We start from the raw sequence: 27,881 nt of genomic DNA on the forward strand, positions 1-27,881 counted from the left end.
AGAGTAGATCTTAGGGCTTCCCTGGTGGCGCAGTGGTTGAGAGTCCGCCTGCCGATGCAGGGGACACGGGTTTGTGCCCCGGTCTGGGAAGATCCCACATGCCGCGGAGCGGCTGGGCCCGTGAGCCATGGCCGCTGAGCCTGTGCGTCTGGAGCCTGTGCTCTGCAACGGGAGAGGCCACAACAGTGAGAGGCCCATGTACCACACAAAAAAAACAAAAACCCAACAAGAGAGTAGATCTTAAACGTTCTCACCACACACATAAAAGAAAGATAATTATGTGAGGTGATGGAGGCTGTAACTAACCTTATTGTGGTAATCATTTTGCAATAAATATGTGCATCACATCATCACATGTACACCTTAATCTTACTTAAAGTTATATATCAACTGTATCTCAATAAAGCTGGAGGTGGGAGAAGAAGAACCCCATTGCATAGAAGTAGTGTCTCACCACGAACATTTGCTTTGAGCTCTGGTACAGCATCATGGGGGCAGGGGAAGGGAATGAGGTGGAAGGCAATTAGATCTGTAAATAGAAGCTGAGAGGATGAGAGGGTCACGCTTCCAGGTGCTTCTTACAGGCCTGCAGCAGCAGCAGGTCTTCCAAGCTTAGGAGCACTTCTCCTGTATTCACTCCTGGCTCCTGGCTGCTCTCTCTGCTCCAGAGGTGTTACAGGTCCCACCTGGTCAGACCAGAGTCTCAGAAGTCCTGCCCCAGCATGCTGTGGGGCAACACGGAGTGACCTGGGAGTCTGCACTCACACAGAGATCACAGGTGACCCCACCATGTTTAGAGACTGTGGCGCTGGGCATCATCCTTGACACCTGCCCTGACTCTTCATGGGCCTGGAGGGGTGTGGATTCAGGTGGATTCAAGAGAACAGGACTGGAACTTCCCTGGTGGTCCAATGGTAAAGAATCCACCTTCCAGTGCAGGGGATGGGGGATTGATCCCTGGTCAGGGAACTAAGATCCCACACGCCGCAGAGCAACTAAGCCCACACTCCACAACTACTGAGCTTGCACGCCTCAATTAGAGAGCCCGCATGCAGCAAACTACAGAGCCCACATGCTCTGGAGCCCACGTGCCACAACTAGAGAGAGAAAAGATCCTGCATGCCTCAACAAACATCCTGTGTGCCGCACCTAAGAGCTGATGCAGCCAAAAATAAATTAAATAAATAAATAAGTAATAAAATAGATCTTTTTTTAAAAGAAGAGAGAGAACAGGACTGCTGGGTGCTGGGGGTCCAATGAATGAGACATGGTTCCTGGTGGAAAGGAGGCCCCGGACAAGTGAATAAGTGACTGACCCATCTGGGCTGGTGCACAGCTTCTCAGAGACACCACTTCCCTCTGTCCTCCCCCTCTTAAAGCACAGGCTCTGGTCACATGGACCAAAATCACACAGTTTCCCTCTGTGGCTCCAGTATCACACCTGAGTGTCACCTTGTAGGCAGGAATCCTCCTTGAAACCATTTTTTCTCTATGGTCCACTGGCTGTGCACCCCATGGCTCTCCTCAGGAGAGTCCCTGCCTAGTGTAAGCACAGCATCATGCTGCTTTGCCCAGGAGGATGGGGAACACCTACACGTCCTGCATTCTGAGGGCTCCACTGCTGGCAAGTCCCAACTCCCCTGGGTATCAGGGAAGTTATCCCCCACCCCTCATATCCTAGCTCTACCTCCCCACACAGCCTGGCCTTCTCCAGCGGACATTGCTGTTCCTTCTGACCTCTCTCAGTATCCTTTCACGTAAGTCCCACACAAGGCCCTGGCTCAGGCTGTTCTTCCTGCTGAGAGCTCCCCGCCCATCCACCATGGCCCATGCCTGTTACAGCCTCACAAGGACCACTGCTTTCCTAATAGCCATTAGTAACCCACTCCCGTCAGCACCCAAATCAGAGACCGGGAGCTCATCCTTGACATCCCGAAATCTAACTAATGGCCAATTAACTCTGATTCTGGTTCTGTCTCCTCAATCTCCAGGTAACATCCCTCTAACCCCTCCCCTCACCTCTCCTTGAGGTCACTTTGCTCTGGATTCAGAAAGTCCTGTGTTTGCATTCTCTGCTACTTCTAGCAGTGTAGCCCTGGGAAAATCCTTTCTCTAGGCCTTACTTTCATGAGTCCGTGAAATGGGTTTATTAATAGCTTCTACCTCATAAAGTTGGCATTCAGAGGAAATAACATGTGTGTACAGTGCTCAGCACAGTACATGGCTCAAAGTAAGTCTTCAATAAATGTTAGCTGCTGTTATTGTTGTTACTGTTACTATTATTGTTTTTATTACTAGGACCTCAGCATCTCCCACCTGGGCTAGGTTAGAAGTCTCCCACCTGGCACTCATGGGGTCAGAAAGGGAAAACCCACAGCGACCAGAGAAGTGTAGAATCACCTGTGGCCACAGTGGGATCATTCTGCCCCTTGAAGACAGCTGAAAATGGGAGAAGGCACCAAAGCAGAGCAGCCTCACATCCAGACAAGGGCACTAGCTATGAGATCACCCCTTCTTACATCAAGAGCTTCCAAGGGACCTGGGAAGAGATGTGAATTCTTTTTTTTTTTTTTTTTTTTTTGCAGTATGCGGGCCTCTCACTGTTGTGGCTTCTCCCATTGAGGAGCACAGGCTCCGGACGCGCAAGCTCAGCGGCCATGGCTCACACGCCCAGCCACTCCGCAGCATGTGGGATCTTCCCGGACCGGGGCACGAACCCGTGTCCCCTGCATCGGCAGGCGGACTCTCAACCACTGTGCCACGAGGGAAGCCCGAGATGTGAATTCTAAGGATGGAGGGTCCCTTGGAAAGCATATAACTCAATTTCCTGACTTTACGATGGCAAAACTGAGTCCCTGTGAGGAAAAATGGCTTACTGTGGCCGATGTCATTTAACAAAGATTGAACTGGGGCTACTCAGTATCCAGCGCCGTTCTGAGTGCTGGACTCAACCCAGGCAGGTAAAGAGTTGCATCTGGACCCATTTTCCCACAAAACCATACCACCTGTGGGCTGAGGAGCAGCCCAGCTAAAAATAACACTTACATTTCCATGTGCTTCTAAAAGGGAGAAAACCAGAATTCTGTGTTAGCAATAAATCATCCTGAGAAACTCTTTCAGCCTGTTGCTGGAATGTGAAACACTAAATCGAAGCGTTAAACAGGCAAGAAGACTGGAAACCACTGAGCACAGATGCTAATAAGAACAAATTATTCCACGCCAGCATTTGCCCTGTGAATAAACCAACACAAACTGGTCTGGGACCTGGGTAGCAAAGGAGGAGTATTGCAGCATACCCCACAGTTTACACTCCATTTTCCCCTCAACATCCAGACTCTTTCCATGTCTTAATAAAATGGTCAAAATTGGGGGAGAAAGGAATATTAACAATAAATTGTCATTTTATAAATGTAAAACCAAGGCTTAGAGAAATACAGTAATAAATCACAATCTATAATGAATATATTAGCTGGGTAGCTTCTACTCTATGCAATTGACCCACAGTTTAAAAAAAAAAAAAAGACTTTTGCCTAAGTCTTATATGGGACGTGTGTTCCTGTGCTTTAATTAGAAAAGTCCCCCCAAAAATGTTTTTTAACCCTTTATGGGTCATGGATATCCCTGAGAATCTACTGAAAGCTGTGAATTCTCTCCCCAAAAGTGAGCCCATAAAGGCACAAACATAATTTTGCTTACAATTTTAGAAGCTCACCAATGTAGCCCCTGGCAATTTTTGAGCCACAGCTAAAGAAACTTGCTTTAAAGTGTTAGCTGTATAGTTTTGCAAGATGGTTCAAATCAGCACAGCCCACACCTGAAAACTTTCTATAGGAGGAGGGGGTATGCATAACAAATGAAAATGATTACAAAGCTGTTTTTCAGTATTTGAATCAAAGCATAAAATTCATTTGTCAGCATGCACATGCAGATTAAAATAAAAGGTATTAATCAACCCAATACCATAGCCAAATGGTATCAACATTTAGGGTTCCAAGCTGTTCTAACAAATGGACCCCTGCACTAAAAATACCCTAAAGACACACTGCAAGAATCACCAGCCTCTCTCTATGTGCATCTGAGGCTTTCACGTCCCGTACCAACACCACATTCTTGAATCCTTGCTCCAAGAAGGCACAGGAAATGTTCGCACTGTTTATCGCAATGTACACATCTGTAATTTAAGATGATATCTCTTCCCACCTAAAGGAAAGATACTGCATTGACACTCTGGTACTAAGTTACTGAGCTTTTAATATACAATTTGCATTCAAAGAATGCCTATCCAAAAACTTGCCTGTTAATTTAAGGATCCATAAATTCTTCTTTTAACTCGGAGGCTCTGGATAACTGCTAGAAAACTGCATCCGTGTTCAGCAGGCTTTCCCTCCCTGTGACCTCTGCGTGCCCCGCGGGCTACCCCTGCCTGTTTTAGCCCAGGGTTCTACAAGTGGGGCAGCAAAGGCAAGGGTAACACGAGCTGGCTCCGGCTGCAAATAGCAACAGGCCTTTCATGAGTGAAAGCCCAAATATAGACCTGCCCACTGCTGACTGCTCAAGTGTCACCAGGAGAGGTTACATGCTGTCCCCTGAGTTACTTCATTTACTGTGGGGATTGGAGTCCGGTGGCTCCACCGAGGGCCTGATGTATGGTCATGAATAGAGGGCTGGGGGCTGTCACAACAAGGGCAGGAGGGTGGCTGCAGGCCACGCAGAGAAGGAGGACTTCTGAGAGTCCCCAGGCTGTGCACCTTCCACCTGGCCTGAGGGGCTTTTCCCAGAGTCTTTTGAATAAACACAACTCTTAAGGTAATCAAATGCAACTTAATTTTTTTTCTCCCACTATTCCTTGAACGTTTACTCATTTATTCCCCTCTCTGGATAAAAATCGAGCATACCCACGACTTTCTGCTCCCTCTTAGGTAACACAGAGTCCTGGGGTCACTTGAAGGCATAGTCTCCATTCAGTAAGGGAATGTACAGTCCAATATGTTAATTAAAAAGTCAAACGTAGAGGACTTCCCTGGTGGTGCAGCGGTTAAGAATCCACCTGCCAATGCAGGGGACACGGGTTCCAGCCCTGGTCCAGGATGATCCCACATGCCGCGGAGCAACTGGGCCCGTGTACCACAACTACTGAAACCTGTGTGCCTAGAGCCCATGCTCCACAACAAGAGAAGCCACCGCATTGAGAAGCCCATGCACCGCAACAAAGAGCAGCCCCCGCTCGCCGCAACTAGAGAAAGCGTGCACGCACAGCAACAAAGACCCAACGCAGCCGAAAATATATAAATAAATAAATAAATAAATAATTTTAAAAGTCAAACTTAGTTTAGCCAGCATCAAAATCTTCTCCCCTCCCCAGCTGAGGCCTCTGTAGCTGGAAGTCTGCCCTGGGAAAGGAGGGGATGAGGTCAGCCTCTTGTTCCCACACCTCCTCCCTTAGCTGCTGGTTTGTTTGCCAGGGGCAGGAGGCGCTAAGGTGATAAGACAGCTCCTATCTGAGTTGATGCCACAGAGGGTGGGCGCTAGCTTCTGGCTCTTTGGGGCAGGCAGATGCTTAGAGCACTCGCTGTCTCTCTGAGCTTTTGTATATCTCTGGGGTTTACCATGATGAGCACTTTCCCCTGGAGTTCCCATGACCAGGCTGAGAACCCCTCTATTCCAGGGGGTCCCTTGCACTCCTCCTCCAGGCCCTGGTGGGCCACGTCCAAGATTTCTCAAATGAGGTCTCCTCACCCATGCAGCTGGTTCTCTCAGGCAGGATCTAGGTGACTCCTTGCTGGCTCTGTCGTCCTGCTGGCCCACATCTGGATATTGGGATGTAGGCTCCATCCTTGGTTCTGGCAAACTCTGGGGTGCAGACAATTCCAATGCAACCACTCCCCCTGGCTCGGCCACCAAAGCAGCCAAACCTTTCTCCTCAGGTCACCATTGGCCCACTTGCAGGAAATACAGCGAGCTACCTGAAGGGTCCCTTTGAAGACCCCACACTGGGCTTGGGGATAGAGGGTGGGGCTTCCAACTCTCCCCCACCCCAGTCCAACAACAGCTCTCTCCAGAAAAATCGCTCCACCGGTCTCCCTCTCAAACACCCTCTTTTCTTCACTCTGATCCCTTTTTATTTTCTTTCACTGGTGGAGGGTATGAATTGGGTTCTGGACCATTTCCTTTAAAAGTCTGCATGTGGTGATTTGATCTCAGAATTTTACAACTATTGCTTTTTGAAACCTTAATCAAAATTTCATTTTTAAAATACTGTTACTGCCAGGTATCTATACAATAAAAATATTGGAAGCCAAATAAAATATCAAAAGCAAAAAATTTGAAAGAATAAATTATGCAAAGATATATGTACAAGAATCTTCACCACAGCATTATCTATATTGGCAGAAAATTGAAATTAATCTATTCCTACCAATATAGAATTCTTTATTTTTTTTTTTTTTTTTTTTTTTTTTTTTTTTTTTTTTTTTTTTTTGCGGTACGCGGGCCTCTCACCGCTGTGGCCTCCCCTGTTGTGGAGCGCAGGCTCCGGACGCGCAGGCTCAGCGGCCATGGCTCACAGGCCCAGCCGCTCCGCGGCATGTGGGATCTTCCCAGACCGGGGCACGAACCCATGTCCCCTGCATCGGCAAGCGGACGCTCAACCACTGCGCCACCAAGGAAGCCCTAGAATTCTTTAAATAAATCACAATACTGTCAACTCAGTTTTGGCAAGTATTAAAAATAATGATGTAGATACCTTTATTTATTTATTTATTTATTTATTTATTTTTGGCTGCGTTGGGTCTTTGTTGCTGTGCTTGGGCTTTCTCCAGTTGGGGTGAGTGGGGGCTATTCTTTGTTGTGGTGCACGGGCTTCTCATTGGGGTGGCTTCTCTTGTTGCAGAGCATAGGCTCTAGACGCGTGGGCTTCAGTAGTTGTGGCACGCAGGCTTCAGTAATTGTGGCTCGCGGGCTCTAGAGCACAGGCTCAGTAGTTGGGGCGCACCGGCTTAGTTGCTCCGCAGCATGTGGGATCTTCCCAGCCCAGGGCTGGAACCTGTGCCCCCTGTATTGGCAGGAGGATTCTCAACCACTGCGCCACCAGGGAAGCCCAATGCCTTTTTTTTTTTTTTTTTTTGCGGTACGCGGGCCTCTTACTGTTGTGGCCTCTCCCGTTGCGGAGCACAGGCTCCGGACGCACAGGCTCACGAACCCAGCCGCTCCGCGGCATGTGGGATCCTCTCGGACCAGGGCACGAATCCGTGTCCCCTGCATCGGCAGGCGGACTCTCAACCACTGTGCCACCAGGGAAGCCCCAATGCCTATATTTTTAATGTGGAAAACGTCCACAATATATTTGTAAGTAGAAAGAGTATGCAAAATATTATTACAGTATAATTATATATATATATATATACACACATATATATACACACACACAAAATGAAAGCAGGGTTTATCTTTTTTGAGTTATTTTACTTATATATTTATATCTTTGATATGTCCATTTTATAATAATTATATATACCTTTATTACTTTTTAAAATTATTTTTTATTGTAAAATAGTGTATAATTCTTGGCTGAGAAAAAAACAAATACTACAAAAGAACCACAAAGTGAATGTAAACCAGTCATGCATCCTGGTAACAACAATTATTAAGTTTGGTGTATACTTTTCCATATTTTTTTCTAAGAATATATACATTTATTCCCCTTTCACAAGAAATAAAAATTTCTTTTATAATTAGAAAGCCTGCTAGTTTCATTTTGAAAAAGCAAATAATTTAGAAAGAATAATAGAAATGTTAAGATTATAAAACAAAACCAGTAAAGACATACTGTAAAGAATATTCAAAGATACTAAAATAGACTATTAAAGAATTATAAGAAATCATATTAGATAAAATGATATATTAAAAAATAGTTTGAGGAAAAATAAATCACTTCAGCTAGAAGGTTATCTCTCCAAGAGGACTGGGTGACAGCCAGAGTAGCTATTGGGAATCCAAGAACCCATAGCCCCACCTCTCCTCGACATTAAAGGGAGGGACCTTCAGATAGAGGCACCTTTAGACCTTCAAGCTACATTCCACAGAGGCTGCTAGATGCCTTGGGATTATCTTCGGGGCGGAGTGGGGAGAGTGGAGATGCCCCTAACCAAAGCTTCAGCTTGGCCTTTTTTTTTTTCTTTTGGTGGGGCGAGGAGGGTTGTTGTTGTTTTACCTTGGGCATAATAGCAAGTACAAATCTGATTCCTGGCGTTCCCAGCTCAAAAACTTCAAAAGCCCTTTCACTAGTTCCTGAATCAAGCCCTCACAAACCGTGTTTTGATGAAGGGCTCCTTCCCCGCTCCTTGGGCTTCTCGCTCCTCCCCCTCGGTCCTCCAACCCCACTACCCTTCTAGCAGTGCTCTCACAGGACGGGAGCTGACATGTACTGTATTTCTCAGTCTACACTGTACATTTCCTGGGTAGAGCCCAGTGCTGTCTTATACCCTGTTGTATGAACAGGTTCAGCTCCAACCCACACTGCATCCCTACCTGCGAACTACATCTCCTGATCCCCGTAAACAGGTCTTCAATAGCCAGGTGGTCTGAATTGCCTAAGTGTCTGTGTATCTTAAGAAACGTTTCTTTTCTGGGTCTCAGTTTCCTTATCTCTAAAATGACGTGTTAGAACACAGATTTTATTTATCCATGTTGGTTGGGAGCTGGGATGCTTTGAAGACGGAGGGACTGTACGTTTTTTGTATGCCCCCTCCGCGCCTAGCCTCCCAAAACAGGCACACAGCATACCTTCCATAAAAGCTTGTTGAATTGATACCAATAAGCTTGTGGCTTCTACCCAGTAATAAAAGACCAAGTCAGCTAGCTGGGTTTGCGTTCTCAAGAGGTTCACAGTTTAGTGTTGGAGGCTAAGACAATAACTCGTTCATTTAACAAATATTTTTTTCAACGTCAGTATGTACACAGGTGGAAAAGGTGAGGCAAGAGTGATCATTCCGGGCTCCAGACGAGGTTGCGACATTGATTGATTCGGAGCGGCGACCTTCTGACCTTTTCATTGGTTGTCGCGAACCCTCCCTTCTATCACCCAACCAATCCTGGAAGCCTCCCAGGCCGCCGTCAGCCAATCAAAAGTGCCGAGGGTGGCGGCAGCGGGGGTGCTGACGCCGATTTCAGTTCAGCGAAAAATGACGCGGTCCGGACTGTCCAGTGGCTGGGGGTGCAGGGAGAGCAGGCTCCGGCGAGCCGAGCCCTCCGGGCGCTGACCGCCTGCGGTCATGGAGGACGAGCAACCCGACAGCTTGGAGGGCTGGGTGCCGGTCCGCGAGGACCTTTTCGCCGAGCCCGAGCGGCACCAGCTGCGCTTCCTCGTGGCCTGGAACGACGTGGAGGGCAAGTTCGCTGTGACTTGTCACGACCGCACGGCGCAGCGGCGGCGGCGCGAGGGGAGCCAGCCCGGGCCCGAGCTGGTGTCCGAGCCCGTGTCCGAGGCCGCCGCGCCCCCGCCCAGCTGGGCAGGCCTGCTCTCGGCCGCCGGGCTCCGCGGCGCGCACCAGCAGCTGGCGGCGCTGTGGCCGCCGCTGGAGCGCTGCTTCCCGCTGCTGCCGCCGGAGCTGGACGCGGGCGGCGGCGGGGCCTGGGGCCTGGGGCTCGGGCTGTGGACGCTGGTATGGCCGGCGCGCACGGACCCCGGCGAGGCGGCGCTGCAGGAGCTGTGCGGGCAGCTGGAGCGCTACCTGGGCCAGGCGGCCGACGGCTGCGGCGGCGCCGCGGTGCGCGACGCGCTCTTCCCCGCCGAGGGATGCGCGGCCGACTGCGAGAGCCCGCGCGAGTTCCGGGAGCGGGTCCTGCGCGCTCGGCGGGACGAGGCAGGGGCGCGGCTGCGCCAGGTACGCGCCCGCCGGGCCGTCGCCCGGTCCTTTTGCCTCTCGGCTGAGCCTCGGGCCCTTTTCCAGGGTTGGACGAGTGCGAGAGGGGGGTTCCTCCGCAGACCAGCGCGGGAAGGAGCAGGTTAACAGCGTGATGCGCGAAAGGGCCACGCAGCCTCGCAGGTGCTCTTCACCTGTCGGGGAGCAGCGAGGGGAATTCCGCGGAAGCCCCGTGGGGCCTATAGCGAATGGACTAAGTTAAATCAAAGTTTAATCGCAGTTGGGAGTCAGGGTAGGCCCTTAAACCTTTCCCCTGAAGATACTGGTGGAGCTGGCTGTTGTGACAGGAAGTGCCAGAGAATACTGAAAGCAAAACTAGAAAGAAATATCCCATCCGTGTAGGAAATGACAACAGAGACTGAAGGTAAACAGTGACAGGTTCTGTGTATGAGGGAAGACCGATAATGGAGACAAAATGTTTTAGAGGATGAAGGTGCTTCTAGGACACAGGTTTTTTAGGTGATAAAGACTCGGTCAAGTGGACAGCTGACAGGATGTGAGCTGTCTTCATCAGTGTGGAACAGCAGCAACATGAGTGCAATTTTAAGCTTGAAAGAGGTAATGAGCGAGATGGAACAATTCAGTTTTTGAATGGTAAGCTTACAGAACCGAAGGGGATTCACAAATTCACAAAAGGGTTTAAGAGAAAAATATGGCTCATATATCCACAACCAGCTGACTCTCCTGAGTCAAGATTTAGTGTTCTATCCCACACCCTGACATGCCTCTTGCTTGCCCTTTCTCATTATACGCCGTACTTAATCTGAATGATTTTTCTCTGCCTTCATTTGAGGAAGGGGAGGTGTAAGAGAACAATCCAGCCACATTTCAAAATCTTAATTATATCCTCTCAAGCTAAATATAGAATGAGCTTTTTATACACCCACTTCTCATGGGTTAATTTCACTTTTTTTTTTTTTTTTTTTTTTTTTTTTTTGCGGTACGCGGGCCTCTCACTGTTGTGGCCTCTCCCACTGTGGAGCGCAGGCTCAGAGGCCATGGCTCACGGGCCTAGCCGCTTCGCGGCATGTGGGATCTTCCCGGACCGGGGCACGAACCCGTGTACGCTGCATCGGCAGGCGGACTCTCAACCACTGCACCACCAGGGAAGCCCTTAATCAGTATTTTAAATTGACGCATTAAAATTTAGAACATTCAGGTTTCTTTAGCTTTGTTGGTTTGGTATGATCTTATAAATACTGTCCATACGTGAGCTTTATTTACATTTTGCCCTCTAGGTGCTTCAAGGGCATGAAAAAGCCAACACCATGGTAGCGTTAATGAAAGTGTATCGAGAGGAAGATGAAGCATACCAGGAATTAGCTACTGCGGCAACCGTGTTCTTCCAGTATTTACTGCAGCCATTCAGGGATATGCGAGAACTTGCAACTTCATGTAAGCTTGCTATTTTGGTACGTTTTCTTTATATTTTTACTTTATGAGATTTACTTTTTATCGTATACTATTTCTTCAGTCGCATTTAAGATTCAATCTGTGTTTCCACTTTGGGTTTACCCTATATTTAGATATATTGTAGATATATCGAATTTATTATTTTTTAAATTGATTTCAGATGAAGACATTTTACATCGGTCATCTTAATACATTAAGATTTCTGCAGATTTTCAAGGGTTACACACTTTCTTTGCTGATGACTTTTTTTTTTTAATTTAATTTTTTTTTTATTTATTTTATTTATTTTTTTTTTTGCGTTACACGGGCCTCTCACTGTTGTGGCCTCTCCCGTTGCGGAGCACAGGCTCCAGACGCGCAGGCTCAGTGGCCATGGCTCACGGGCCCAGCCGCTCCGCGGCATGTGGGATCTTCCCGGACCAGGGCACGAACCCGTGTCCCCTGCATCGGCAGGCGGACTCTCAACCACTGCGCCACCAGGGAAGCCCTTTAATTTTAATTTTAATTTTTTGGCTGCGTTGGGTCTTCATTGTTGCACGCAGGCTTTCTGTAGTTGCAGCGAGCGGGGGCTACTCTTCGTTGCGGTGTGCGGGCTTCTCATTGCGATGGCTTTTCTTGTTGCGGAGCACCGGCTCTAGGCACGCGGCCTTCAGTAGTTGTGGCACATGGGCTTATTTGCTCCGTGGCATGTGGGATCTTCCCGGACCAGGGATCAAACCTGTGTCCCCTGCACTTGGCAGGCGGATTCTTAACCACTGTGCCACCAGGGAAGTGATGACTTGTTTTTGATGTGTTGCTTATTTACTTTAGCTTATTTTCGGCCTCTAAGGACACATGCAGACTTCTGAGAAATAGGATGAAAATTTAAATAGCAAGGCCCTGGATTGTAATTTAGTAAATTAAACTTTAGTAAATGCTGTCATTGCTCTTATTTCATTGAGCCATGGAGCACTAGTTAGAATAAGCATTATCATTCCAGTGTTATAAATGAATCTGGAACCAAAGTGGGTGGGGAGGTTCAGTAGCTTTCTCTGGTTCTAAACCAGCTGGAATCAGAAGACAACAGAGAGATCTCTTGATCTCTGCCCCCTGCACTGGGCCATCCTTCCACACATGCACTCATGGCCACTGCCAGGCTACCGTAAAAATGGTATCATGTTTAGATGAAACTCATTCCAGCCTAACCTGTGGAGAAAGTTGTTCTGTTCATTATTTTGCAGATCTATTATTTGGATTGTCTTTACTTCCTATGTATATTTTTTCTTTCTCTAAATGACAGCTGTACTGAGATATAATTCATAGACCATATAATTCACCTATTTAAAGTGTACAATTCAGTGGTTTTTAGTATATTCAGAGTTTTGTAACCATCAGCACTAATTCCGGAACATTTTCATCTCCCTGAAAAGAAACCCCATATGCATTCCCCATTCCCCCACAACTCCAGGCAACCACCCATCTGCTTTCTGCCTCTAGATCTCCCTGTTCTTGACATTTCATATCGTATGAAATGATTTGTGTCTGGCTCCTTTCATGTAGCATCAGGTTTTCAAGTTCTATCCATGTTGTAGTGTGTATTAGAACTTCATTTTTTTCATTGCCAAATAATGTTCATTATATGCATATAGCACATTTACATATCCATTTAGCGACTGATGGACATTTGTAACTTTCCACTTTTGGGCCATTATGAATGTTGCTATGAATATTTGTGTACAAGTTTCTATATGGACATACGTATTCATTTTTCTTGGATATATGGATATGCTGGACCCTACAGTAACTCTGTTTAACCTTTGAAGAAATGCCAGACTATTTTCCATAAATGCACCATTTTACACTCCTACCAGCAGTAAATGAGGGTTCCGATTTGACCACATCATCGTCAACACTTGTTATTGTCTGTCTTTTTGATTATAGCCATCCTAGTAGATGTGAAGTGGTATCTCATTGTGGTTTTAATTTACATTTCCATGATGGCTAACCTGGGTATATTTCTTATGTCACTAAATCATGCTTGGTAGAAGAATTGGATACTAGATGACATAGTATATGTCACAATCATTCATGTTTTAGGTTATTGTATTACTTTTGCCCTTCAGAAAAAAATCTCACTATTGAAAAGCTTCCTGCCATGTCCCTAAAAGAAACCACAGCAACAGCTAACACTTGAGTGTCATGTACCAGGCTCTTTGCTGAGTGCTTAACAATACAGATCTCATTCAAACAATCGAGTATTATTATTAATAGAGAAACATAACTTGACAGTATTCCCTTCTAGAAAAAGTTATTCGAGTAATACAAAGTAAAAGTAGGGTTTTTTTTCCTTTATACTCCAGAGTATCCCTTTGTCATCCAAAGGATGCACCACTTAGAGCCTTATTCATACTCAGTGAGGAACTGATGAATGAATGAAATTTAATTGACTATGTAGTAGTAATAAAAGTAGCTGAAATAATCCATGTGACCAATTTCCTTTCGATTTCCTAATGGCTCTACATTACTATTCTCTTTTACTAATACAACTTTCCCTTCTTTCTATAGAAGTCCTTGGATGAGGATGGTCTGGGTCCTAAAAGGATAGTTGCCCTGCAGAAGGAAGCCCAAGAATGGACCAGACGGGCTGAAGAAGCTATAGTCTCAATTCAAGATATTACAGTGAATTATTTTGAAAAAACAGTAGAAGCATTAGCAGGTAATAATTTAAAATGCTATACTAAGATACATGTAATTTCCATTTTATTCAGAAAACATTTGAGTGCCTCTTAAGCACCAGGGTCTGTATTTTTTAGGTACTGGGGATTCAATATAAGGATAAGCATAAACAGCCACTGTACAGTCAGGTGAAGGGAGAGAAATCTTAATTATATTAATTATATATTCATTCAAACACATGGAAAATGGCAGTGGCAACAAACCACATGAAGAAGAGAAACATGGGGCTCTGAGAGCTTAGATTAGGCCCAATCAGAGTGGCCAATGAAGGCCTCTGAGAAGTGGCACTTGCCCTGATATCTGAAGGGTAAATGGAAGTGGAGAAAGCAAAAAAGTGAGGGAAGAGTGTTCCAGGCAGGAGTAGCATTTGCAAAGGCCCTCTGGTTTTTGGGAGCTTGACAAGTCTGAGGAACTTGGGAAGTATGCCAAGTATGAGGAAGCCATGGGCTGGAGCACAGTCCAGGCACACCTCATGTCATAGCTCATTTCACTGCACTGCACTTTACTGCACTTCACAGATATTATGTTTTGTACAGATTGAAGGTCTGTGACAGTCCTGCATTGAGCAAGTCTATTGTAAAATAGCAAGTGCTGTTTTTCCAACAGCAGTCGCTCACTTCATGTCTCTGTCACGTTTTGGTAATTCTAATATTTCAAACTTTTTCATTATTGTTATATTTTTTATGGTGATCTGTGATTAGTGATATTTGATGTTATTATTCCAAAAAGATTACAACTCACTGAAGGCTTAGATGATGGTTAGCATTTTTTAGTAATAAAGTATTTTTAAATTAAGGTATGTATGTGATCTCGGATGGCCTCAGCCTGCAGCAGCTTGAAACAGGATTTCGGTTCCCCAGCCAGAGATTGAGATCAGGCCGTGGCAGTGAGGATGCTGAATCCTAGCCACAAGACCACCAGGGACCAGTGGCTAGTGACAAGGCCCTGGCCTGTCAGCTGTGTAGAAGTGAATTTCCACATAGAGACAGAAAGTAGTGAAGCAAGTAAAAGTGTTTATTAGGAGGAAAAAGAGGACAGTGACTGTGGATAGACACACCGGTGGGCTCAGAGAGAGTCACACCCTCGTGGTAGTCTGAATCACTTTTACGGGGCATTTCTTCTGGGTTTCCTTTGACCAGTCATCTTGCTTTGCCTGGTTCTGAGTCCGTATTTGGTATATCTCAGGATCCTCCCATGTGTGTGTGCATCTCTTAGACAAGATAGATTCTAGAGGCCTAGGGTAGGTTGACATCACTTACTATGAGGCGGCGCCCCCTCCCTTTTTGACCTCCAAGGAGCCTTTCTGTGCATGTGTAGTCAGGAAGTTCTCCTTGACTTCGAGAATGAGGAATATGTGGTCTTTTATCTCTTATCTGGGCAGGGCCCAGCCTCCTCCATCATCCTGCTTTTTTTTTTATTTAATTTTTTTATTTTTGGCTGTGTTGGGCCTTTGTTGCTATGCATGGGCTTTCTCTAGTTGCAGCAAACGGGGGCTACTCTTAGTTGTGGTGCACAGGCTTCTCATTGCAGTGGCTTCTCTTGTTGCGGAGCATGGGCTCTAGGCATGTGGGCTTCAGCAGTTGTGGCACACGGGCTTAGTAGTTGTAGCGCATGGGCTTAGTTGCTCCGTGGCATGTGGGATCTTCCTGGACTAGGGATCGAACCCATGTCCCCTGTATTGGCAGGTGGATTCTTAAGCACTGTGCCACCAGGGAAGTCTCCATTATCCTGCTTTTATGGAGTTTCTGCTGTTACAGAGTTTCTGTCCACAGGGGAGAAACTGTTTAGCCTGGGGCCCATCTATCTCCTGCCTCAAATAAACATTGTTTTTTTAGACATAATGCTACTGTACACTTAATAAACCACAGTACAGTGTAAACATAACTTTTATATGCAATGGGAAACCAAAAAATTCATGTGATTCACTTTATTGTGATATTCGCTTTATTGTGGTGGTCTGGAACTGAACCTGCTTTATCTCTGAGGTATGCCTGAATGGAGAATGTGGTGTGAGAGAATGCCAGCAAGACAGGCAGGGATGAGACCATATGATCTTGTGGGCTGGGTGAAGGACTTTTATCTTAAATCATTGTTGATAGTACCCCCAAATAGCAACAACTTATTGTCTGTCAGTTTGTTAAACTATAGTACATTTATAAAATGGAACGCCATGTAGCAGTAAGCATGATTCTCTATAACTATTTTTATGAATAGCAAGAGTTCCCTGATATATTAAGTGAAATAAAAAAGATATAAAGCAGAATGATGATCCTGTGGGGTGTTTTTCTGTTTGTTTGCTTTGGTCAAACTATACATCTTCCTGTCTGTCTAGCTAAACGTAGAAATAGTCTAGAAGTATATGCACCAAAATGTAAGAAGCAATTGCTTTAAGTAAGTAAGATTCATGATTTATTATTTTCTTTTTTTAAATGAAGTTATCTAAAATTTTATACCAGTAACCATGCATTATTTTTGTGACAATAAAAAGTCACTAAAACACAAGAATTTTTCTTTTAAAAGGGATGTTTTGCAGGTATCATGGGAGGCAGTAAACAAAGAATTAGTTCAGGGTAAATTTTTCTGTTTTTAATGAGCTGTAATTTTATTTTATTTTATTAATTACAATACAACAGGAATGCAGAAACAAATGGCACAGGATGAGAAGAGATTTGGCCAGGCTGCCTGGGCCACAGCAACTCCCAGGTTAGAAAAACTCAAGCTGATGTTAGCTCGGGAGACTCTGCAACTCATGAGAGCCAAAGAGTTGTGTTTAAATCACAAAAGAGCTGAAATTCAGGGAAAGGTGAGACAAAGATAAGTGAAACTTTGTTTTAAAAATACACTTTTATTTTAGGTAGAATCTTTCTTTCCAGGCATTGTGAAAGAGCTTCCTTTCTTTGCTTATTCCAACACCATCTTCCAGTAGATAAGAATTTGCAGACTGTGGAAGGTTGGCTGTGAAGTTTCCCTTTGGTCAAAATGTTTGTGAAATATTTTTTTTAAATTGTTTATTTATTTATTTGTTTTTGGCTTTGTTGGGTCTTCGTTGGTACGTGCGGGCTTTTTCTAGCGGTGGTGAGCGGGGGCTACTCTTCCTTGAGGTGTGCGGGCTTCTCACTGCAGTGGCTTCTCTTGTTGTGGAGCACGGGCTCTAGGCACGTGGGCTCAGTAGTTGTGGCTCACCGGCTCTAGAGCGCAGGCTCAGTAGTTGTGGGGCATGGGCTTAGTTGCTCCGCGGCATGTGGGATCTTCCTGGACCAGGGATCAAACCTGTGTCCCCTGCACTGGCAGGCGTATTCTTAACCACTGTGCCACCAGGGAAGTCCCTGTTTGTGAAATATTATATTGTAGGATTCACTTGATGATAACATCAAGCTCAGTACTGATGTAGTACTTTAAAATCAATCAAGTAATCAGTATTTAAAATCAATCAAGCCGTGTTTTCAGCACAATTTTAGAATAATCAAAGAGGTGCTTCATCCTAGAAGCATAGTCACTTAATTTTTTTCCTGTGACATTATGACTTTAAAGCAGAAAACATTTGTAAATACCTCATTGCCATTTATTTTTCTCAAAACCTAAATGTTTTCATATGTTTCAGGGATGAGGTAAAGTATTTGTGACAAACATTGAAGAAGGCATTTTTATCCCATTAAATGAAATGGAAAAGTGTTTCTTCTCTATTTGCTTTTTTTATATTTGATATTGAGCAAGGAATAGAAAATAACTTGAATGCTTGTAAAGTTTGCCTTTAATGTACTAATTATTTTAACTTGCTCTTATTTTTTTCATGAAAACAAGATGGAAGATCTTCCAGAACAAGAAAAAAAAATAAATGTTGTAGACGAATTAGAAATACAGTATTATGAAGTTCAGTTAGAACTATACGAGGTTAAATTTGAGATATTAAAATATGAAGAAATACTGCTTGTTACACAGTTGGACTCTATTAAAAGACTTATAAAAGGTAAAATATATATTTAAATGTATATATGTTTAAATTACACATTCAAGGAAATACAGATATTATCAATTATTTCTTGTATATTGTCTAATATATCTGAAATTTTCTAACAAAGTTTCCCTTTAGTACTTCATTATTCAAATAATATATTCATTGGTAAACACACAGCAAAACAAAGGGAAACTATTATTACCCCAGTTAAATCATTTAGAGATACTTAGGCTCTATAGCTTTGTAGCCTTTTTTGTATGCTGATGTTTATAAATCTTTCAATTTCTTAAACCAGAACTATGTATCCTGTTCAGTAACCTCTTTTTCACTTAATACATAATAATCATTCTTCCATTTCAGTAAGTAATAAAACCATCAAAAATTTTAATGGCTGCATAGTATTCCATTGTATAGACATGCCGGGATTTTCAGTTTTTCACTGTTGTGAACAGCATTATGGTGAAGAACCTTCCTTTACACGTCTTTGTGTATAAGACAGATTATTTCCTTGGAATAAATTTCTAAAGATGGAATCAGGTCAAGGACAATGCATATTGTACATTTTGACACATACTTGTTAAAAAAACACTACAAGAATCATTTGATATGCATTTTTCTGCACCTCTATTATTTTCTAAATTTCTAAATTTCATTCTACATAATGGCCCTCTAGATAGGTTGTACAAAATGTTGCTCCCATCAGCTGATTATGAAAATAGCTGTTTCCCCATACTTATTCATTTAAATTCTCGTGTACTTGAGAGCAAAAAATGGCATCTTCTAATTTTCATGTATTTAATCACAAGTGATGTTGAACGCAATTTTGTATGTTTACTGGCCATTTGTATTTCTTTTATTCACGGCCTATTCATGGCCTTTGCCCATTTTTCTTTGGAACATTCCCTTTCTATATTAGAGGTGTTATTCTATTATCTGTCATATGTTGCAAATAATTTCTCTGTCATTTGCTTTTTCTTGCCTTGTAGGAATATTTAATTTTAATGAAGTCACCTCTATCCATCTTCTGCTTTGGTGTTATACCTCCTTATCCCAAAATTATATCACTATTTACTTATGTTTTGTTTCAGTATTCTTATGATTTTGTTTTTAAAAACATTTGGCTCTTTAATCCAGGTGAAATTAATTTTGATGTGGGGTAGGAATCTAACTTTTTCCCCCAAATTGTTAGCAGTCCCAATCACTAGTTTTTAAAAACATTTTCCCCTGTTGCTTTGACTTTTACCTGTCTCATATCCAGAATTATCATATTTGTTTTGATCTATTTATGAATTATTTTCTTTCACTGATGTGTGAGTGGCTTCTGGTGCCAGTACCATGCTGTTTCTATTATTGTACCTTGGAGGTACATTTTAGTGTCAGGTAAAGCAAGTACTTCCCTCATTACTTTTCTAAAAATTTTCTGACTTTTCTCACTCCTTTATTCTTCCAGATGAACTTTAGAATAATTTTGGCAAGTTCAAAACAAAAAAACCCCTAAAACTTGGAATTTTTATTGGGATTGCACTTAACATTAGAGATAATTTGGGAAGAATTGTCATCTTTTCAATTTTGTATCTTCCCATCCAAGAACATGGTATGTCTCTCCATTTACTTAAGTCTTTTTTTCCCTAAAGTTCCTCCAAGTTTAGTTATTTTCTTCATATAGATCCTGAACATTTAATTTAATCCTAGGTATTCAAAAAACTTTACAGTAGCTTCACGTTATAAGCATTTTACATATTTAGGAAAAACTTCTATTAGAAAAAAGTTAATCTGGAAGGATGCATGCCAAACTGTTCATGTTTTCCTCTGGGAATAAGATGCCAAAGAGTTGGTGAAGGAAGAGGAAAATTTCACTTTTTATTTTGTGTACTTCTGTAGGGTTTGAATTTGTTACAGTTAGCATGTATTTTTAAAAAATCAATATGTAATTAAGATTAAATATCATTAAGGCACCTTAATGATATACTGCTGGTAGAATGTAAGTTGCCTTTCTGGAGGAGGGTGATTTGACAAGTCATCAAGAGCCTTAAATATTCATCTGCTAAGGAAGTAATAAAAAATGTACACAAAGATTTATATTCAAATGTTCATCACAGTGAAATTGATAATAATAGAACATTGGAACATTCTAAAAACAGAGTGCTTAAATTTGAGAATACTGTGTTGCCATTAAAATTATATTTCCATCACATGGAAAAGTTTCTCTAAGAATTCGGTTTATTGATATGTGTAGCTATATAAGTTGTGTGTATGTATGTGTGTACACATAGATATATATATACATAAATGTTAATCATAATTATAAGGATATTTAACTTTCCTTACATTAAAAAAAGTATGCATTTTTAATAATAAGACATGTTTTTAAAAAATCATTAATATGTTTCTAGATAAACAGGATGAAGTTATCTATTACGATCCGTGTGAAAATCCAGAGGAACTTAAAGTCATGGATCATGTAATGGGGCTGCAGGATGATAAGAATTTGGAGGTGAAGGAACTCAGCCGGCAGTGCCAGCAGCTGGAATCTAAACGGGGCAGGATCTGTGCCAGAAGAGCCCGTCTCAGGAACAGAAAGGTAGGAGCGCCCAGGGCAGCCTTCTTTTCTTACCCCTTCTGGGGGTTTCTTCTTTTATGAAAGATAAAGAGGTATTGAAAATAAGGCTTTTATCAATGATTAATTTTGTGTGTGTTTATGTAGCTATCAGTGGCTACAACTAAAGTACATTTAAAATGTTTTTCTTAAAAAGATTCTTTTTCCTTTTGGACTTAAGCATTTGTCATCATCTTTAGATTTTAATTAAGTCTTTCAACAACTACTTATTGAATGCCTATTACTTCACAGGTATTTTAAAAACCACAATAGGTAGAAACTTCTAATCAGTTATAATAAATGCTAAAATTAATTTTATTGTGAATTGATTATATCAGTCAGATAATATTCAGCTCATTTCAATGCGGTGAGTGATTTTTTTTCTTAATTTTTAAACACTCCGTGATTACATAAAAAGGTAACATATTAAGAATGGCTAAGCATAATTGAGATGTAGTTTTAATATAATTTTTCAGGTATTGTAGGTTGGATGTGTTATGTAGGTATATTTGGAGATATTACTTAGAACATTATGGCGAAATGTGTTTAAAATAATTGCATTGAAGCAGGTCCTTAGGACACATCCCACTTAGGAATGTGGGACTGCCTATATGTCCTCTCATTTCCACTTGGTTGGAGGATTTGCTTTTTCATCTCTCAAAGCACTAAATCCCAGCCGTGGCCCTCCTACCAGGAAGGAGGGATTCCCGTAAGCAGCCCATCGCCCCGTATCACCCCATATCACGTGACCGAGGAGAAGGCAGAAGCACTGAGCCACACCATAACTCCTATTAATAAATGCCTTATACTGCAGCCCAAATGCAGTGCTTTTTTCTTTTAACCTTTTATGCTATAGCCCATGGTAATATTAAAAACCATGTGGCGTTCAATTTATAACCAGGTGAAAAACAGATCTATGAAATTATATTATTCCCCCAGGATCAATGCAAAGAAAATCATCGACTCAGATTGCAACAGGCTGAAGAAAGCATAAAATATTTTCATCAGCATCATAGCGTTCAGAGGGTGAGTGGTTGAAGAAAAATGTTTTATTTTTGCATAACATGACACACGGGCTTAAGTTTGTGCAAAGTGGAGCTCCACTGCCCCATCAGCCTTGATCCTGAGGGGACAGCGCAGTCTGGCCCTGCAGCGTGGGGGGCAGACTTGGGGGCCGGAGGAGGTGATAATGTCAGGTGACGGTCCCTCTCTTTCTCAGGACTTCTGAGAAGTTTACAAATATGTGTTTGTTTAAATACAGAAAAGAGACCAGAAAAAAGAGGAGGCACAAAAGAAAAAAGAATGGATAAACCAAGAACGCCAAAAAACACTCCAACGATTGAGAGCATTTAAAGAGGTGAGTTCTAGAAATAATCACTTCGCCTGCATTGTCTGGAGAAATAAACGAAGATCACCCATCCTAGGAGAAAAGTATAAAGTATTAGGAACAGATAACTTGGGACATAAAATGTTTCCCAAATGCCATTATTTGTAGTCTGTAAATAAAAATCAAAAATATTAGAAACATCAAGATGTTTTTGACCTTGCTGCACACTAGGGTTCCTGCTCTCCCCCCTGACCAGATGGTGTGACTCTGCTCACCATGGTGTCAGCTGGCAGGGAAAACTGAAAATAGTTAAATTGCCCTTAGATTTAGCTGGCTGTTTCCTCATTTGTAATAAAGAAGTCTTTAAAATTTGGTCAAGGAAACATTGTGATATAAGTATAATTTGGCACCCTATTGAAAGTGAATAGGTTTAAAAAAAAAGTAAATACTTATTTTAAAGTAACATTAAACTTGTTGAATGTAGAACACAAACCTGTTCTCATCACACACCTGCAACACACACCTTCATAATGACCCAAAAGAGAAAACTACCCACTCCCAGACATAATTCTGGGATGAGGTACTGAAGGTGCACTGTGTGATACCAACAAGAAAAATAGGGGCCACCAGAGTGAATCAATCATGTCCTACAACTTCATCTTGTTTCCTGATATGCTTTCTACTCTGATCACTGCCATATACCAGGCTTGTGCTAGGCACTTACATTCATTCTCATTTAATTCTTAAAACAACCTTGTGCAATATCATCACCACTTTAAAGATGAGTAACTGATGCTCAGGGTGATTACACAACTTAGATCAGGGATATAGAGAGTCAGAGCCACAGCAGAGATTCTCCAACCCGGGCAGCACATCAGAAGCACCTCTGGAGCTTCTAAAGAATACTCATGCCCAGACCCCACCTCCAGAGAGTCTAATTGTTCTGGGTGAGAGCCTGGGCATGAATGCGGGGGGCTACATGAATACAGATGAGCCAGGTGGACAGTAACTTGCTGGTCAGCTGTCACCAGAGGGTATTGATCAGTGTGGAGGAAGGGATTCCAGGGATGCAAGTCCAGCTCTGTAGCCCTGAACTAGTCAGAGCAGTCATGAACTTTCAAATGTAGACAGTATGAAGATGGTATGAAGGTGACAGAAACCAGGCTGCCGAAGCTCTCAACTGGAACGAGTTGACCTCAAATTGGTAAAAGTTGCAGTTTTTTTGGTCCATGGAGGTATACATCCCTCAAGATTAGGTCTTTGTAAGGTTAGGTTTTTCTTTAGTAAACTATACCTGCGAGACCAGAACTTCTTTATTTTTTTTTATTAATTAATTTTTATTGGAGTATAGTTGCTTTACAATGTTGTGTTAGCTTCCACTGCCCAGCAAAATGAATCAGCCATACATATACATATATCCCCTCCCTTTTGGATTTCCCTCCCATTTAGGTCACCACAGTGAATTAAAGAGTTCCCTGCGCTATACAGTATGTTCCCATCAGTTGTCTATTTTATACATAGCATCAATAGTGTATATGTGTCAGTCCCAATCTCCCAATTCCTCCCACCCCACCCCTTTCCCCTTTGGTAGCCATACATTTGTTCTCTATTTCTGCTTTGTCTGTGTCTCTATTTCTGCTTTGCAAATAAAGTCAACTATACCATTTGTCTAGATTTTACATATATGTGTTAATCAGAACTTCTTTAATTCACATTTTTAAATTATAAAATTTACTCTAAACATAAAAATTAGAGAAACGTCCATAATTCTTGTTTTAACTGTCACTTTGAGGTCCACCCTGCTGGTATTTTTCATACCTCTGTTTTTTACCTGGTTATACATTTACACCAGATCATCTGCATTTTTTAAGGATGTTTTGGACTTTGCACTACTTATGATTTTTCATGGCTGCCTAATACTTTAAATTCACCGTGATTTTTTCACCTATCTATTGTTGATACTAAGTTTCTGATTTTTCATACTAAATATATGATGAATGTTTTCATCTGTATATATCCTTTCATATCTTTATTACAGAGAAAGTATTCTATGAAAGGATATAAATGCTTATTCCTTAATAGATAGATTTAGTAGCAAGGGTGGCTGTACACAGTGAGAAGGAGCCACTTTGTGAATTAGAATAATCTACGCACAGAAATGCTTCAATGTTCACTTATAGAAAGCTTCAGCATTTTGACAGTTTGCATTTGTAGCAAGTTTCTCACAACAGTTTTTCATTTTCAGAGATGTCCAGGTCGCTCTGTCCTAAAGAGCTCTCGCTCACAACCTGTGGCTCCACACCTGCCGAGTGGACTTCCCCAGCAGACATCCCCTCCGACTTCTCAGATGACGGCGGTGATCCCTCCGTCCTCGAGGAAAACCAGAAGCACTCCCTTATCTGAAGTTAGTAACGTGATAACCCCTGAGCATGAAGACTATGCTAGAAACATCCCTGTCCAGACTTTTGTTCCAGTTGGTGCCCATACACACTGCAGATCAAGTGAGGAGTTGTCTCTGCCGCCGCCACCACCACCAACGTCACTGCCACCACCGCCGCCGCCGTCACCGCCACCACCTCCTCCACCACCGCCACCGTCACTGCCACCACCTCCTCCACCGCCGCCACCGTCACTGCCACCACCTCCTCCACCGCCGCCGCCGCCGCCACCACCACCACCACCACCACCGCTGCCCCTCCCTGCTCTGCCCTTTTCTTCTCAATCTGCACATCATCGGAATTTACACTTCAGGACTTCAGCAAAAGATGATCAGCCGCTTCCTCCAGTGTGTGAATCGCCCGCTGAGAGCCCGTGTGGTTCCTCAGACAGTTTTAGCTGCCCAGGTAATCTGAAGTGCCCCTGCTCACCAGGGGTGGTTAGGTGGTTGGAGTGTTCTAGCTTTAGAAGCCTTCATCTTCAAATCAAAATCTTTTTTAGAACTCTCTACAATCTTAAAATGTTTCAGTATTTTTTTTGCCTTATCACTCTTGTATTGCAAAGTTAGCATAGCCTAAATCTGAGTTTGATAAATGCTGTGGGAAATCTTTCTAAAATGAAGTGGTCAAAAAAATAGTAGACCACTTTTTTGCATTTGCAAGTATAGCACGCTGAATACACTTGAATATTTCTCTGTCTAATGAGGGCTATGGTTCTACTCATTATTCTAATTATGATTTAGACATTGACTATGGAGGAGACGGGCTGAAATCTGCCCAGACTCGGAGCCCACTGCTCTGGAGTGTACTTGTGTCTGTGTTTAAATTCTATCGAAATGCTGTGTACACTTGTTTTAAAGATTATGCCTGAGTACCTATGCCTAGAACATACAAGGGAACTGTGATAGGTGATGTGAATTATACAAACAGAACAGTTCCAAACTGTGGTTCTGGTTAATGCGTATTCTGAGTTCAAGGTTTCTTTGCACCTGGAGCCAGGTACAAGTGAAAATGTGCACACTCTTAGGTAGAGACCAGAGGCCCATTTCCATGGGGTCTGTGGCAACATCGTGTAAATGAAAGCGAGAGCTCACGTGCCTGGGCCTAGACGAGAGATGGGACGTGGTAGGGCTTTTGGGGGGGCGCCCTGTTCCCGGCCTGGTGTAGCCCACAGTGTGGGAAGCCCTGATCAGCTCACACACACTGCCTCAGTTCACTGGAAAGAATAATAAAATGCACTCGATGGTGAAACTTTGTCTTCTTACTCCTAGAAAGGAAATGTAATAACAAGTTATAGGTTAAAATCCAAAGTGTTTTGTTAGCCACGGCATGGCCTTTCAATTCTGAACTAGAAATGACTGTTCACCTTGAAGTCTCATATGGAAGATCCCTAGATGAGTGGCTACAGTCATGCCCCAGTCTCCAGCAGGTGGTAAAAGATTTTACCCCCGCAGGGGTCTCAAGGTGCCAGAGTGAAAAATAGCTTCTCTTCACCAAGGCCTTGAAACTCTGATCTAATCTGTGTTTTGGCAGCATTTCACACCCTCATAAGTAGAGCACATAAGTCACGTCAGGGTAATGTAGGTGGAATTAAACACACTATATACAGAGAAATGTGCCAGTGCCACCCACTCTGGGTTCATTGAGCTACTGATTAAAGTTTTGCTTTAAGCCTTTTCATGTGTGGAAACCTACTCGCTTCGTTATCACAGAACGAGTCATCACTGACTAATATCCAAGATGGAAGTTGGGGAAATACAGTGGGGTACGTTAAAAAAAAATTTTAAGTGGGAAGGGAAATAGAGGAGATACAATTTTAGAGCTGTCAATGCACATTGGGTTGGATTACTTAACACCCCAGGAATTCATAACTATCTTCAGGGTTACACAAAAGGATAACACCTGTGTCTTGAGAAATAGCCACCCTAACAGAAGGTGTGTTGACTTTTGACTGTGCCTGGGAGTTGCTATGGATTTGAAGAAGTACTGGAAAAATAAGTGGTCAAGGTAAAATATTAGCAATTAGACTATCCTGGATTCAGAAAGGGAGCTGATGGTCGACCTCTCTAGCAGATAATCAAAGCATTTGTTTAATGGAATGATGATGATTTGTTTACATCATCGCATTAACTGATGGGTGACGTAACCCTGTTAACGAGTACAAACATGTCTCGGCATCTCAGGGAGAAAGAGTATGATTTCGTGACTCCTTGCTCTGTTTACTCAATTTCAGGGTCGATGGACGAAGTGCTGGCCTCCTTAAGGCATGACAGGGCCCCTCTCCAGAAGGTGCAAGCGCCCACTTTGTCCCCTCCCCGTGCCTCAGTCAATGAGCACATTCTGGCCGCCATAAGGCAAGGAGTCAAACTGAAGAAAGTTCACCCTGACCTTGGCCCGAGCCCCAGCAATAAACTCACCAGCGACCTGGAGAGGAGCATCAAGGCGGCGCTTCAGAGAATTAAGAGAGTATCTGCTGACTCGGAGGAGGACGATCGTGATGAGCAGAACCCTGGCGAGTGGGACCATTAGCCTCTTCGCCAAGGCCCAAGGCTTGTTCTGGAAAAGCATGTGGATGGGGTGCTGGTAGACTGGCCACATAACACCCCGAAAGATCAGCAGGGCTGGGTGTGTGATGTCGCAGCTTTATTTAACGCTGCAGCTCTTCAAGTCAGGGAAGGAAGGAGAGACGTGGTGCCTTTCACGCATCTAAGAACACACGGTGAGCGCTGCTGGCATAAGAAAATGGTAGTTATTGTTCACCACGGATAATCTAGAATCATTCCCTTATTCTGAAAAACGTTTACACTGCTATGGTAAACAGCACTACTGACCGTTCCTCCCGAGTGTGTGTAGTGGTTTCCTGGGATTGAAAGGTTTGAATGTGAACATTATTTTAACAATAATCCGAATAAGTTGCTTATAAGCAGGAATTATTTTAAATATTTTAAAGGAAATGTATTTCATGTATCAGGCAGTATATAAATTCATAATAAAGAACTATTTATAATGCATCAGTGTCACTCATGAGGAAATGAAACAATATCTTAACACAGCCATCCCTCCCTTGGCTGGGTTAAGCTGAAATCTTATTAAAAACATTAAATGGGACTTCCCTGGTGGCACAGCAGTTAAGAATCCACCTGCCAACGCAGGGGACACGGGTTCGAGCCCTGGTCCAGGAAGATCCCACATGCCACGGAGCAACTAAGCCCGTGCGTCACAACTACTGAGCCTGCGCTCTAGAGCCCACGAGCCACAACTACTGAAGCCTGCGCACTCTAGGGCCTGTGTGCCACAATTACTGAGCCCGTGAACTTCAACTACTGAAGCCTGCGTGCCTAGAGCCCGTGCTCTGCAACAAGACAAGCCACTGCAGTGAGAAGCCCGTGCACCGCAACGAAAAGTAGCCCCTGCTCGCCTGAACTAGAGAAAGCCCGTGCGCAGCAACGAAGACCCAACTCAGCCAAAAACACCACCACCAACAACAAAATCCCCAAAACGTCAAACATTTATTTAAGCA

The 27,881-nt window shown here is 43.3% G+C and overlaps 1 protein-coding gene across 1 annotated transcript; it reads left to right on the forward strand.

Moving 5' to 3' along the window:
* The first annotated feature begins 9,181 nt into the window (after positions 1-9,181).
* Positions 9,182-27,372, forward strand: WHAMM (WASP homolog associated with actin, golgi membranes and microtubules). The gene is made up of 10 exons (XM_060095348.1): positions 9,182-9,881; positions 11,159-11,332; positions 13,878-14,028; positions 16,682-16,851; positions 17,850-18,015; positions 20,397-20,584; positions 21,539-21,625; positions 21,861-21,956; positions 24,172-24,769; positions 26,595-27,372. The coding sequence occupies exons 1-10, from the start codon at positions 9,270-9,272 to the stop codon at positions 26,888-26,890; spliced, it is 2,538 nt and encodes an 845-aa protein (XP_059951331.1). The 5' UTR covers positions 9,182-9,269; the 3' UTR covers positions 26,891-27,372.
* Positions 27,373-27,881: the final 509 nt, after the last annotated feature.

Source organism: Mesoplodon densirostris, chromosome 4, assembly GCF_025265405.1.
Source record: "Mesoplodon densirostris isolate mMesDen1 chromosome 4, mMesDen1 primary haplotype, whole genome shotgun sequence".
NCBI lineage: Eukaryota > Metazoa > Chordata > Mammalia > Artiodactyla > Ziphiidae > Mesoplodon > Mesoplodon densirostris.

Excerpts from the sequence above, each read along its gene's own strand:
- WHAMM (XM_060095348.1), top strand. The coding sequence starts at position 9,270 with ATGGAGGACGAGCAACCCGACAGCTTGGAGGGCTGGGTGCCGGTCCGC. Across the intron at positions 18,016-20,396 it reads TATTAAAAGACTTATAAAAG|ATAAACAGGATGAAGTTATC; the intron begins GTAAAATATATA and ends ATATGTTTCTAG. Across the intron at positions 21,626-21,860 it reads AGCATCATAGCGTTCAGAGG|AAAAGAGACCAGAAAAAAGA; the intron begins GTGAGTGGTTGA and ends GTTTAAATACAG.